This window comes from Lissotriton vulgaris, chromosome 2_1 (genome assembly GCF_964263255.1).
Source record: "Lissotriton vulgaris chromosome 2_1, aLisVul1.2, whole genome shotgun sequence".
Classification (NCBI taxonomy): Eukaryota; Metazoa; Chordata; class Amphibia; order Caudata; family Salamandridae; genus Lissotriton; species Lissotriton vulgaris.
Genome location: NC_141687.1, coordinates 756,454,135 through 756,466,196, shown reverse-complemented (window position 1 = coordinate 756,466,196; position 12,062 = coordinate 756,454,135). Strand labels below are relative to the sequence as shown.

Genomic DNA, 12,062 nt, shown 5'->3' with positions numbered 1-12,062 from the left:
AGATTTTAACCATCCCTCTCTTCTTAGCACTGCAGCTCCTGCTAATTGTCTGAATCTTGTGGCCGCCACGTCCACTGCCGCGTCGATGATTTCAGACGAAGCACATTCGCCTTCTTGCAAAATTTTTGTGGCCTCAGAGCGGTCTGGCTCAGGCAGTTTCTGGATGTATGGCGAGATGTCAGACCACATTTGTCTATCATATCTACCGAGAATTGCTAACGAATTTGCAGCTCTAACTGTGGTGGCCGCAATAGTAGATACCTTTTTTCCAATGGTATCGAGGCGTCTCCCGTCCCTATCCGTAGGAACCGAGATCTGAGTTGAAGGGTTCCTTGCCCTCTTTTGAGCTGCCTGCGCAATAACTGAGTCCGTCTTTGCCTGACCGATGAGACAAGCAGGTGAAGAGGCGGGCGCCCTATATTTTTTGTCTACTCGCGGCAATACCGCAGGAGAAGAGTTTGGCGTGGCCATGATCTTAAGCCCTTCTTTCCAGATAAAGTCTATAATGGGAATAGACCAACTCTGCTTTTGAGATAAAGTCTTAAAGTCGTACAGAAAACATTCATCTTGTTTAGCCTCCATTGAAATAAGAAATCTTTTAGTAGCTTTGTCCATAATCCTATGGAAGTTCGCTATATCCACCGGTGGTGACTCAGCCTTCGGTTGTTCATCAGGGGATGGCGTATCTGCTTGATAATCTTCATACTCGAGTCCGATTTATCCAATTCCCCTTCGTCATGAGTTTCTTCATCAGAATTGTCACCCTCCTGTTGGTGGTAGGAGAGTGGTGTGGAAGATCGGGCATGCTGTGTCTCCTCCGACATACCAGCTCTTGCATTTTGAGTTACTTGAGGCTGTGGGGAGGTGATACGAGAATCGCCCGACTCCGAGGGCGGGAAGCGGCGATAATAATCGCTTGGCATATATTGCAAATTTTCAAAAAGTGCCATTGGCATCTGCATCCCTGGCGCTGGCGTGTTCACTAATGTAGGTGCCTGAATTTGCTGTTCCTCCTCCTCCTGATCCTTAACCTGTATAAGCAAGTCAGAAGGACTTTCAACCGCTTGGAACATGTCATCACCAGATTCTTCCTCAGAATCTAAGAGCCTGTCCGGCATTTGGAGTGGCGACAAAGATGTGGATTGTGTCGAGAGTTTCTGCAACAGAGCTGCAGTTGTGGCTGGAGATGGTAGAGGTATGGCCGTGCTTTTTGCTGACCATACTTGCAGGTCTGTACAAGACGACAGCTTTGGTGTGGGTGGATTGTCTTGTAACAGTGGTAAATCCGAGCCTTGTGACGTCGTCTTCGTCGTTGAAGACAACGGTTCCGTCGACTTCAGAGGCGGTGTTATGTTCGTCGACGTGGTGGATTTCGTCGTCGACGAGGGAACCGTCGACGGAGCTATCTTCATCGTCGACGGGACCGTCGACGAGCCAATCTTCTTCGTCGACGACGCTTTCGTCGACGCGTCCGTCGACGGGGTCTTTTTCGTCGTCGAAGGGTCCGTCAACGGTATCTTCGTCGACGATGACGTCGACAAGGTCTTCTTCGTCGACGGAAAAGCCGTCGACGACGACGAGGGTTTCTTCGACGATGGTTTCAATTTCGTCGACGTCTGATCGTCGACGAGAGGTGTGACAATCTTCGTCGACGAGATGGGACGGATTTGTACATGAACATAAGTTGGAGAGGAGGCTGAGGATATCACTAAAGACGTTTTAGGTGAGGAGAAAGTCATAGTAGAAGTCATAGCAGAGGCAGCCTGACTGGAATTTGGCAGAGCTGTTGGTGCCTTAGTCACAGGTCTCTGAGGAGACACTAAAGACTCTGTCCTTTTTGAGTCTGGAAGCTTCACAGACTTCTCAGAGGATTTCTTACTTTTAGAAGTAGAAGGCTCACCAGCATCCGAAGCGATCTGGGTCTGCTTCGCCACTTTAGCCTTAGGAGTAGGCACAGTACTCTCAGCCTTCCTCTTCTTTGACCCTTTAGTAGATTCTGAGGCAAAACTTCCTACCTCAGAAAGTGTTAGGTTAGGTTAGGTTAATGGCATTTATTAAGCGCTTGGTTGCACAGAGAACAGTGCGTCCCCGCGCTGACAGCCCTACCTAACATCTCTTCAGCTTAGTTCACAGAGGGTGAGCCGGGCCTGCTATACTGAGTTTAACTTGGGGAAAAGGTGGGTTTTCAGCTTCTGTCTGAACCTGGTTTCAGACAGCTCCATCCTTAAATCGATGGGTAGGTTATTCCAGTCACTGCTAGCATGGTGTCTAAAGGAACGTCCTCCCATCCTTGCTCTATGTATCCGAGGTGCCACTAAAAGCATACTGCCCATCGACCTCAGAGGACGTGAGGGGCGATAGACTGGAAGCAGGTCCTGAAGATAAGGAGGTGCTTTTTTGTGAGCTATACGGTGGGTTATACACATGGTTTTAAATTTGATTCGTTCCTTTATTGGGAACCAGTGGAGGGAACATAGTGCATGTTTCCCAGAGGCTCTCCTAGGGAGGTTAAGGACCAGCCTAGCGGCTGCGTTCTGGACGCGTTGTAGCTGTGCTAGGCCTTTTTTGCTAAGTCCGCACAGAAGGGAGTATCTTTATCCTTTATCCGCTGAAGCCACAGCAGCAGGCGACCCTCTCTGTCCCCGAGGGTCTTAGGAGGAAATTTGCGACAGATCCTACACTCCTTAGCCTGATGGTCAGGGTACAAACAGTAGATGCAGCGAGTGTGTGGATCTTCCTTAAACAGCCTCGCTTTTCCGCAAGAGTCACAGGCCCTGAACAAGGACTTTGAAGTAGACATTATAGAAAAGGAAAACTTTACAAGTAGAGAAAGAACTGAGCAGAGCTCAGAGGGACTCCCTATCACACGACGTGCGGTAAAAAATCTGAGAGCCTGGGTCTCTGGGGAGAGCATTCTGGTGGGAGCTGTGACCTGATTGGCTGCAGTTTGGTCCATACATAATGACCTGGATAGTCTCTAAGGTGGAAGTTTTATTTACTGTAGCTAGGGCCATTTTACTTCCTGGTTGGGTATACTGTTATTTGTTATAGGCAAATGGTATATTCTACTGCTTTTTTATGTACCGTGGGCTCCCACTCCGACGACGGGGAATGATTCAGGCATGTGAATCTATGAAAGACACCCCTAATACTGGAGAACAAATATTATCTGGAATAAGGAGCAAATCGTATATCAACAGAGGTGTCCTGGAAACACAAAGTAAAGCAGGAGTCCTGCTCCAGAAGAGAAAACTTGTTGCAGTGCAACTATCTAGATTTTCTGTCCTCCATTTTGTTGAGGAATGTCATGGATAGAAGGGGGGGGGGGAATCTCTCCCCTTTTTGGGATTAAAAATGATGTCTAGTACACTCCAGCCAGACTGCATTAATGTGAGGGGAGGAACAGAAATGCATGTGAAAGCTTTAACAATCATGAGGCTGATATTTTTGAATCTGGAATGGGACTGCAAGTTGATCACAGAGTACTGGAGTAGACTGCTCCTAACCTTAAAAAGGCACTGAGGGCCTGACACTGCAGCCTGAGGCTTTGACATTACACGGTTATCTCAAACTAGTACCCAAGCACAGTAGTAAATATGTTGAACTGGCCCTGCTCTTGGGTAAGAATCGAGTGGCTATGGCGTTAAGAAGGGGAGCATCTCCCACTGTAGATAAATGGCTTATGGACAAGCAGCACAAACTCAAAAGTATACTGGTACACTACCACCTAGTGGGGTCATGTCCTAGAGATATATGGGACTTGTGAACCTATCGTGCTGAAATGGTAAGAAACATGGATGAATGAAGGGACATATGATATCACAGGACAGTTGGGGTCAGTTCATAAGAGGGGTAAACTTACAATCTAGGAGGCTAGCTGGTGATTCAGGGTGAAACAGAGGATGAAACAGAGGATGAAACCGAGGATTTACACATAGATAACTGTGGCTATTTCCTGATTGTTAACCACTTTCTTTCTTACTAAAGCTTGCAAAGTGTATGATACTATATTCTGTTTTTGACATATTACTTATTAGGACTACTACAGCGGACGATATATGGTATTGTACTAATGTGTCAATAAATGAATCTTTTTTTAAAAAACGTTCCAGTTCAATCATGTTTCACTTTTTTCTTATGTGAGATCCGGGGCTATATGTATTCTAACAAATACATTTTAAGAAAGGTTTGTATTTTCACAAGAACCACATAACAATGAACCGGCCAAAGTGCAAATCTGCAAAGCCAGAAATTAATGGGGCAAAAATATTATGCTGCATAGCTGTAGTAATTGACACCACTATAGTGAGACTGCTCTGCTAAGACTTACTCTTTTCTAAGAGCCGTTGAAACGAGACTTACTCTCTTCTAAGACCAGCAGCGAGAACCATGGCACTGTGATGATTAAAGCGTTTAATTATGGCAGCATTGCTGTTCTCCTTTAACGATTTTGTATTCGATGTAGATGGAACAGATGAAAGGCCATAACCCTACAAAGAAAGTATCAAAAGAACCAATGAACGTGACATTCAAGGTATAACCCTACTAACAGCTACTGGTTTGCTTTTAGATAAAACGTTCAGAATACATAATATTATAGTTTGCCTTTGCATTGCAAATAGCTATACAACTAAGATACTAAACTAGATTTTTGCAGTATTTTCCTCCCCTCTTAGCATGTGTTCACTCATTTTTAAATTTCATTAGGTACACAGAGGAAGGTAAAAAACACAAATTAAAGCAACAATTTAGAATACCTCTGCTTTCTCTTTCAAACTTCAGAATTATGAAATCAGAGTGAAACCAACTAGAAGTCAGAAAAATATTAGATACATTTTAGTTTTTCCGTTGTTAGACACAAATGTAACAGTTTTTCAAAATATACCCGCACATTTATAATGATACAAAAGCAAGAACTGTTTAACTTCGGCTCTTTATCAAAGTCAAGTTATCAGGGGAACTCAAGGGATGTGTAATTAATGAGGCGTAGCTATGAGCCCCACTGGAACCTTACGGAAGTATTTTCTCCCCAAATAGTTTGGAACACCATATCTCTTCTCAGCACTAACAAAAAAACCTGGATGAAGCTCCTAAAATTAAGTTGAACTCTAAGAAAAGATAGTCAAACTGATGCAAAACAACTCACAAACGTATGATGTAAAAAAAAGCCAAAGTACGAACGAAATTAAGCCACTGCATAAAACTTCAAAATAAGTCAGCATGTATTCATGAATTACATTTTCAACAAGACAAAAAAGGTTTGACAAAGAAGCAATTATATAAATATGAACTGATACTTTTAAGTGTAAGATTGAAAGAAAAACCTCAGAATAATGTGAAATTTAAAGTCACATCAAATAGGTCTAGGTCACTCAATAACAAACCATCTCATAGATGATAAACATTAACAAAGCTTGTCAATTGGGAGCCGATCCGGGGTGCTGGATCATTGAAATAATCCAACCCCTTTGGCTACAGTGTTCCCAAATGACTGCAAACAAGCAGTTTTTAGGTCGAGCAGACCTAACCCTCAATGCGTGAGCATTGATGGTGTCTGCTTCAGACCTAATGTTATCCGTATTTAGGAATGTGGACAGCAATCAGACACGCGCTTTTACATTGTCAGATTTCACCTCGGGAGCACGCGTCTGAGCTGCGCTTGCGCGGAGTAACACACAGCCCATGCTCACACACAGACACAGGCAGCCCCCACCCCTCTGCATGCACGCACACAGGCGCGCGCATGCACACGGCACACATACAGGCACACGGCACACTATCCCCTGCCTCGCATTCTCTCTCAATCACACACAGTCACGCATGCGCACACACATTCCCTCGCGCACACACGCACACACACACTCCCCACCCCCCTCCCCCACAGGCATACACACAGGCAGGCACGGAGTCCCCTACGGGGGACTCTAACTTCACATCAGCCCTGGGCCCCACTCACCGGCTGCGCTCTTCCGGCGGGGCTCCTCTCGCGCTCCGCTCCTCACGGCGCGTCTCCTCTTCTGGAGCGGGGCTCCCTCAGGTCAGAGGAGCCCCGCAACAGGCGCCACACTCCTTCTCCCCGGCCCCCTCCTGGGGACCCGGGCTACCCAGGACCGGCAGGGCGCTCCATGCGCCGGCAGGCCTTCTTCTCACGGACCTCAGGAGGCGGGACTTCCGGTTGGCCGCGAGCGGATTGGCCGGCCGGCCAAGAGCTTCCGGGTCGCCGCGGGCAGCGCGGCGGCACCCTCCCGATCACTACTATGACAGGAGATGTGCACGCGAGTGGCCGCTGGCGTCTCGCGTCTCTTCCGCCTTGTTTTTTTAAGTCATGGTCGAGCAAGGATTTTTTCAAAATGCCTGTTGAAAGCAATTGGGTTCGTCACGTTTCCTTGTTCGTTTATGGAGCGCCTCTACGCTACGGCTTTGCGTGATTGTTTTCTCTTCTTTAGTCGGTTTCTGCTCTTAATCAGCACTATCAGACGCCTGTCTTCTATGGACACCGTATACGTTTCACGAAGGCAGGAGCGGCGGACTCAGGTGAGGCTTCCTCGGCATACAGATGTGGGATAGGGGGCGCTGTGACCTCTGTCCGCATAGCCAGGTAATGCATGACGTAGTTGGGGGGCTTCCCCAGCTCCGCAGTCTCCAGCTTTAGTAAACTTTCTATTTTCTGCCCGACATGCTCTTTCTTCGTCTCACTCCATCGTGCCTCGCACTCCTACACATTTCTCCGCTCTTTTCTTCTCTTCGTCTCTACGTTCTGTTGTCCATCTTCCTGACTCCTGTTTTCTTTCCTTGCTTCTCCCTCTCTCTCTAAATTGCATCTCTCGCCACCTTCTGTGTACTCTTTCCTTCCACAACTCTCTTCTTTTTAGGTCTACTACTCTCTCCTCTCTGTACTCTTTACTAATCTCCAGATTTTTCTCTACCTCCTTTTTTCTTCTCTCCACCGAGCCCTTCATTTAAAATCTCCCTTTTGCTCCTTATGCATCACCTCCTCTTCTCTCCCAGTTACCCATAGCAACTCTTTCCTCTTCCTCGTTTTACCCCCTCTGTAGCTCCTTTCTGCCCATATGTTCTCTATCGCCACCGTAGCCCCTTTCGCCTGCTCTGTGCATGCATCCACCACCCTTGACTTACATCGGCATTTGTTATCCCGGGAGTAGAGGGTGTGAGTTACAGACAGAGCTGCCGAATTTGCAACTGGGAAAACCAGCTCCAAGTCCCGACGTCGGCGCAGCATCCTTTGATTCTGGGCAAATGACTCAATATCCCTGTGTTGAATGTAACTCGTGCACCTTTAAAGTCCACCAATACGCAATATAAAACTGTGAAAAACAATAAATGTCTGTTCTCGTCTCTCCGTTCTTTTCTTAAGCCGCTCTCCCTTAAGTTTCTTTACTCCTTTCCCGATGTTTCTTGTGTTGTTATGGTTTTTATGTCTTCTTCTGTCTCTGCACCTCTCCTATTTGCTCGCTAATTTTTATTATTTGTTTTACCATTGAAAGCATTCGGTTTTGTTTGTTGTTTTTTTTAGCACGGTGGATCAGTAGTTTAAGCAGTGAGGGCTGACACCTGCTTGTGAACTAAAGGTCAGAAGTTCGAATCTCGATAGGGCCACTTGAGTCTTTTATGCTTCCCAGGTCGACACTTTAGGGACGATTACATTGGGTAATAATCATAGCAGTTTTTCTAGCACATTGAAACGACAAAACCCGTGTTCTGCCCAATGTCTGTAGACGTTTGGTATGGTCATCTGATCTCTGGTTGTCTTGTAACACCCATAGTCTCTGGTAGTGCAGGTTTGTTTTTTCATCTGGCACACATACCCCCCCCCACACACACAACCCCCCTACACACACAATCCCCCCCCACACACACACCACACACACACCTCCCCCCCACACACACACCTCCCCCCCACACACCCACAACACCCTCACACACACCCACAACCCCCCCAACACACACACACCCCCACACAACTCCCCCCACACACACACACAACCCCCACACACACACAGCCCCCCACACACACACAGCCCCCCAACACACAACCATCTATCTATCTTATCTATGGCCCTCACTCTATCCATCTATAGCCCTCACTATCAGTCTTATCTGTCTTGTCTGTGTCTGTATATCTATCTATCTATCGCACTCACTCTATCATCGCCCCCCTCTATCTAGCTATCGCATCACCACAGCATCACTCAGCACCACCACAGCTTCAATCTGTGCAACCATTCAAAAACAACTGGTTCAAATATGCTCTCAATGTTTCAAGCTTTATTACAAATGTCACAAAAAGATGTTAATATTTCACTTCTGTTCTTGGATTTTGGTCACAATAAAATACACTGAACATAATCTTCACAAAAGTAATTTACAAAAGTTTAAGCTATTGCCATTATAAATTACAATAACTTTTATTTAAGTATTAATTAATTATTTAAAAAAATTAAAAGCTATTGTTATTTGTAATATCAATACATCTAAGTCACGTAAATACAACACATATTGCAGTACAAATGCTATAGGTGTCACATTTGCAAAAGTTAAAACTATTGGCATTGTAAATGACAAACTATTAATTTCGCTATTTTCAAAACCAACACATAAATAAAAAAAATTGTCATTTACAATACCAATAGCTCAAACTTTCTTAATGCGAGACCTATTGCATTGCAAATGCTTGTTCCAATACTGTTTATCTTTCGCTGATGAAGAGCAGAAACTGCTCTTGAGTCTGAGCCACTTCTCTTGCTTGATGTACATACAGATTACATATTTTTGAGGTTGTATCACAAGTTGCTGATCACAGCACCAGCTGTACTAGTGAAGTCGTTTGATAACCTGGCCATTGCCCAGTGTATTCTACACTACATAAAGACAAGATGGAGAAATACCAAAGCTACACAAAAGAGAGGGAAACTAGCCAACAACACAATTTTGCAATAAAGAAATTTGAGACCTGGGAAAGTTCGGCAGGCGAACATTTGTAAAAACAAAATCAATAAAAGCAAGGCAAAAAAATTATAGAGCAAGGGTCAGAAATAAGCACAAATAGCAAGGCCCACAGACTCAGATAGAGGCCAGTCTCGGCACCAACGCCGGAAACAATATCTCCTAGTCCGGGTAATAACACCAGGATCCAGAAATGTTTCTTTCCAAAGGACCCAATGGCCGCCATTTATGCACCAACTACAGAGACAGCATGCTTGCCATCTCCCATAGTACCAGCAGAAAGGGCGAACAAAGGTTATGATAATTCAGGAACAGTCGAGCAACAACAAAAGGGTGTACTTATACCCAGTAAAATAAGGCCCCCTTCCATACAGCGACAGCCAAGTACCCCCAACACAAAAAACAACTGCTGACTTACAGAAATCAATCATGGCAGCGCAAGCAAGTAGACGGGGAACAGCAATAGCACAGATACACTGCATTACCACGTCAACAAATCTAACACCAGGGAGAGGCTCAAAGTTGCACAGCAAAGTGCACCGGGAGGAATCAAAAAATAAATCAGATGAGCAGGAAACGCAACTGGATGCCTAGGCAAGCTCATTTTCAAAATCAAATGATGCAAACATGTTGCAAATACTAGAAACTAACACCCTAACCCAGGAATCCCTGAACAAGATAATTGAAGGGAATATCGCATTACCGTGTAAAGAGAAGGGAGCATCGCGAAAAGCAGGAATGTTAGCATCTACTCCATCATACCAGATCCAAAGAAAAGACCCACAAACAAGCGCACAGGAAGAAGGAAGTTTGCTATTGTAAACAAAGCAACTAAACTTGTCATCACCAATTACAATTGCATCAGTCAGCAGGATTAATAAACTGGTGAAAACACAGGAGGAAGGAAGTTTGTCGACGAACTTAAATCAATTAAACTTTTCATCTCCGATAACAATCTCATCTGTAAGCAGGAGTGATCACAAGTCCAAGGATATTGGAAACTCCCTTGAAGAACTGCATACGGCCCCATGGAGTAAATCTCTATTAAATACACTGGAACAAGCAATCAGGGTTCTGAACTTTCAGTCAGATAAAATGGAAGTCCATATTGAACTTATAAATCTAATAGCTGGTCACATTGCAGGTATAAACACCAAGCTGCATTCAATCACTTCCCTGGTAAATCGCGGGGGATCCCTTGAACTACAGCCAAGCAATCGCAAGCATCTGCTCAATTGTGGTTGTGGTAAAATAGATAAATTGGCAAAACTGCCTAAAATATTAAGTGACATCCTAGGGGCCGTACAATTAACAACAAATCTCAATCAAAAAGGAGTAACTCTAAGAGATGGCGAGGGAAAGGACGAGTTCAAAGGAAAGCAAACATCCAAGGGGACACAAGTTACTGACAAAAGAGAAACAGAACAAGTGGAAACATGGGAATCTGAAATAAGGGACCAGCAAATTGAAGTTGCACAGAGCTCTACTGATACCTCAAAAATTACAAAAAACTCACAAAAAGACCACGAAAACGCGCTAGAAAGGGTAGGGCAAAACACAATATTCAATTAACTACAAAATTAGAGAAAAACTTCCCCATTTTCGCAAATCCAAAAACACAAAGGAAAGAAAAAAAAGTATTGATAGTAGGTTTAACGGAAGATCCAGTACCAGATGCACACCAACCAAATCATACAACAGACTGTAACAGACTCAACACAAAGCAAAACGCACTAAGAATTTGGGCCGAAACTGCCAAAGAGAATACTAAGCAGAGGCCGCATATAACATCTAACCAGCGGTCGACTGAAGTACCCGAACCAACACCCAGAAGTTTAGAAAGGCAATTGGACCAGACCCAAAACACAGAAATGGGAGAAGGGGCGGAAAAAACACGGCAGGATCTAACAAGAACCAGACCAAATGAGGAAGGAGGTTCAGAAAATGGAAAACAGGTAGACAGCAGGGAAAACGAGGACAAAACAAGACAACCAAAACAAATCCTAAATATGGAAAAGAGGGAAGGAGTCGAAAATATATCGCAAGCCCTGGCCAGGATTACAACTGAAGACAAGAGAGGCACCAGACCAGAGAATGGATGGCAAACAGCTTGGAGGGAAAAGGGTGCAAAAAAACTAGAACAACCCGGGAAGAAGGGAAATAACACCAGGCATCAAGGCAAACGAGATAACAGGCTTTCTAGTCCACAGTAGCCAAAATTCAATCCAAATCACAATAAATAGAAAAGGTAGATTATGTAAGTGGCCCTCTATCGATAATGACAGCGAGCCAAAAGGGCCAGCAATACATATAGAAGTGGGAAAAGGGGAGCAAGGGTTAAAAGCAGAAAAAAAGCCAGAAACCTTGCAGGAACAGTTCAGCAAAGAACAAAGAAGCCAAGAAAGACAGATTGATAAAGAAATGACGAATACCAAAAATATACAGGCAGGAAAAGCGGAGAGTTCAGGAAGCGTCAGCAGCTCTGAAAATAACCAGAAGGAGGACACTTCCAAGTTGACATTTGTACCGGAATATTGCACAAAAGGAAGTCAAGACACTCCAAACAGAGGGAACATTTTAAAGTTGTTCAAAGAAATTCTTGAACTATATGGAATACAATCGCAAGACCTTTTAGCTGTGGAATTCAAGAATTCCCAGGAAAACCCAGACATTGAAGAGACCTTGCCTACCTGATCCTCAAAAGGATCTAGTGGACAGGATATACACTACCGGAACAACTTTCGAACTCTGGGGAATTATACTGAGAACGCACAAACATCAGAGGTATCCTTACCCCCTCTTAATAAACCAGAGGTTTTAAAAAATTCGGAAGACATCTGTGAAAAGGTAAAAAACATGCTTACACGGAGCACGAGCCACCACGCCATCAGGGATAAGAAATTCAAATGAGGGCAATTTAACAGGGAGGCAGTTAAAATACCTTACAGCTGACAGCACGGACTGGTCTTGGGTGCCAAAAGCACTAAGCAATACACGTACCTAATGAACAATTAAACTCTCCAACAATTGATGAAAGGGGCGGGCAGATTGTTCAGGCTAGAGAGCAGGGCCGTGAGTTAAAGGATGGAAGCCAGAAC

General features: G+C 44.6%; 1 protein-coding gene across 4 annotated transcripts in view; it reads right to left on the bottom strand.

The window, feature by feature from the left end:
• Positions 1-12,062, bottom strand: part of GTF2H1 (general transcription factor IIH subunit 1) — a 488,969-nt gene that overhangs the window by 332,158 nt on the left and 144,749 nt on the right. For all 4 annotated transcript variants that reach the window (XM_086956061.1, XM_086956063.1, XM_086956064.1 and 1 more), the window contains exon 8: positions 4,363-4,490. In XM_086956061.1, the coding sequence (XP_086812187.1) occupies positions 4,363-4,490 (128 nt within the window). The remainder of the gene's footprint in view (positions 1-4,362; positions 4,491-12,062) is intronic.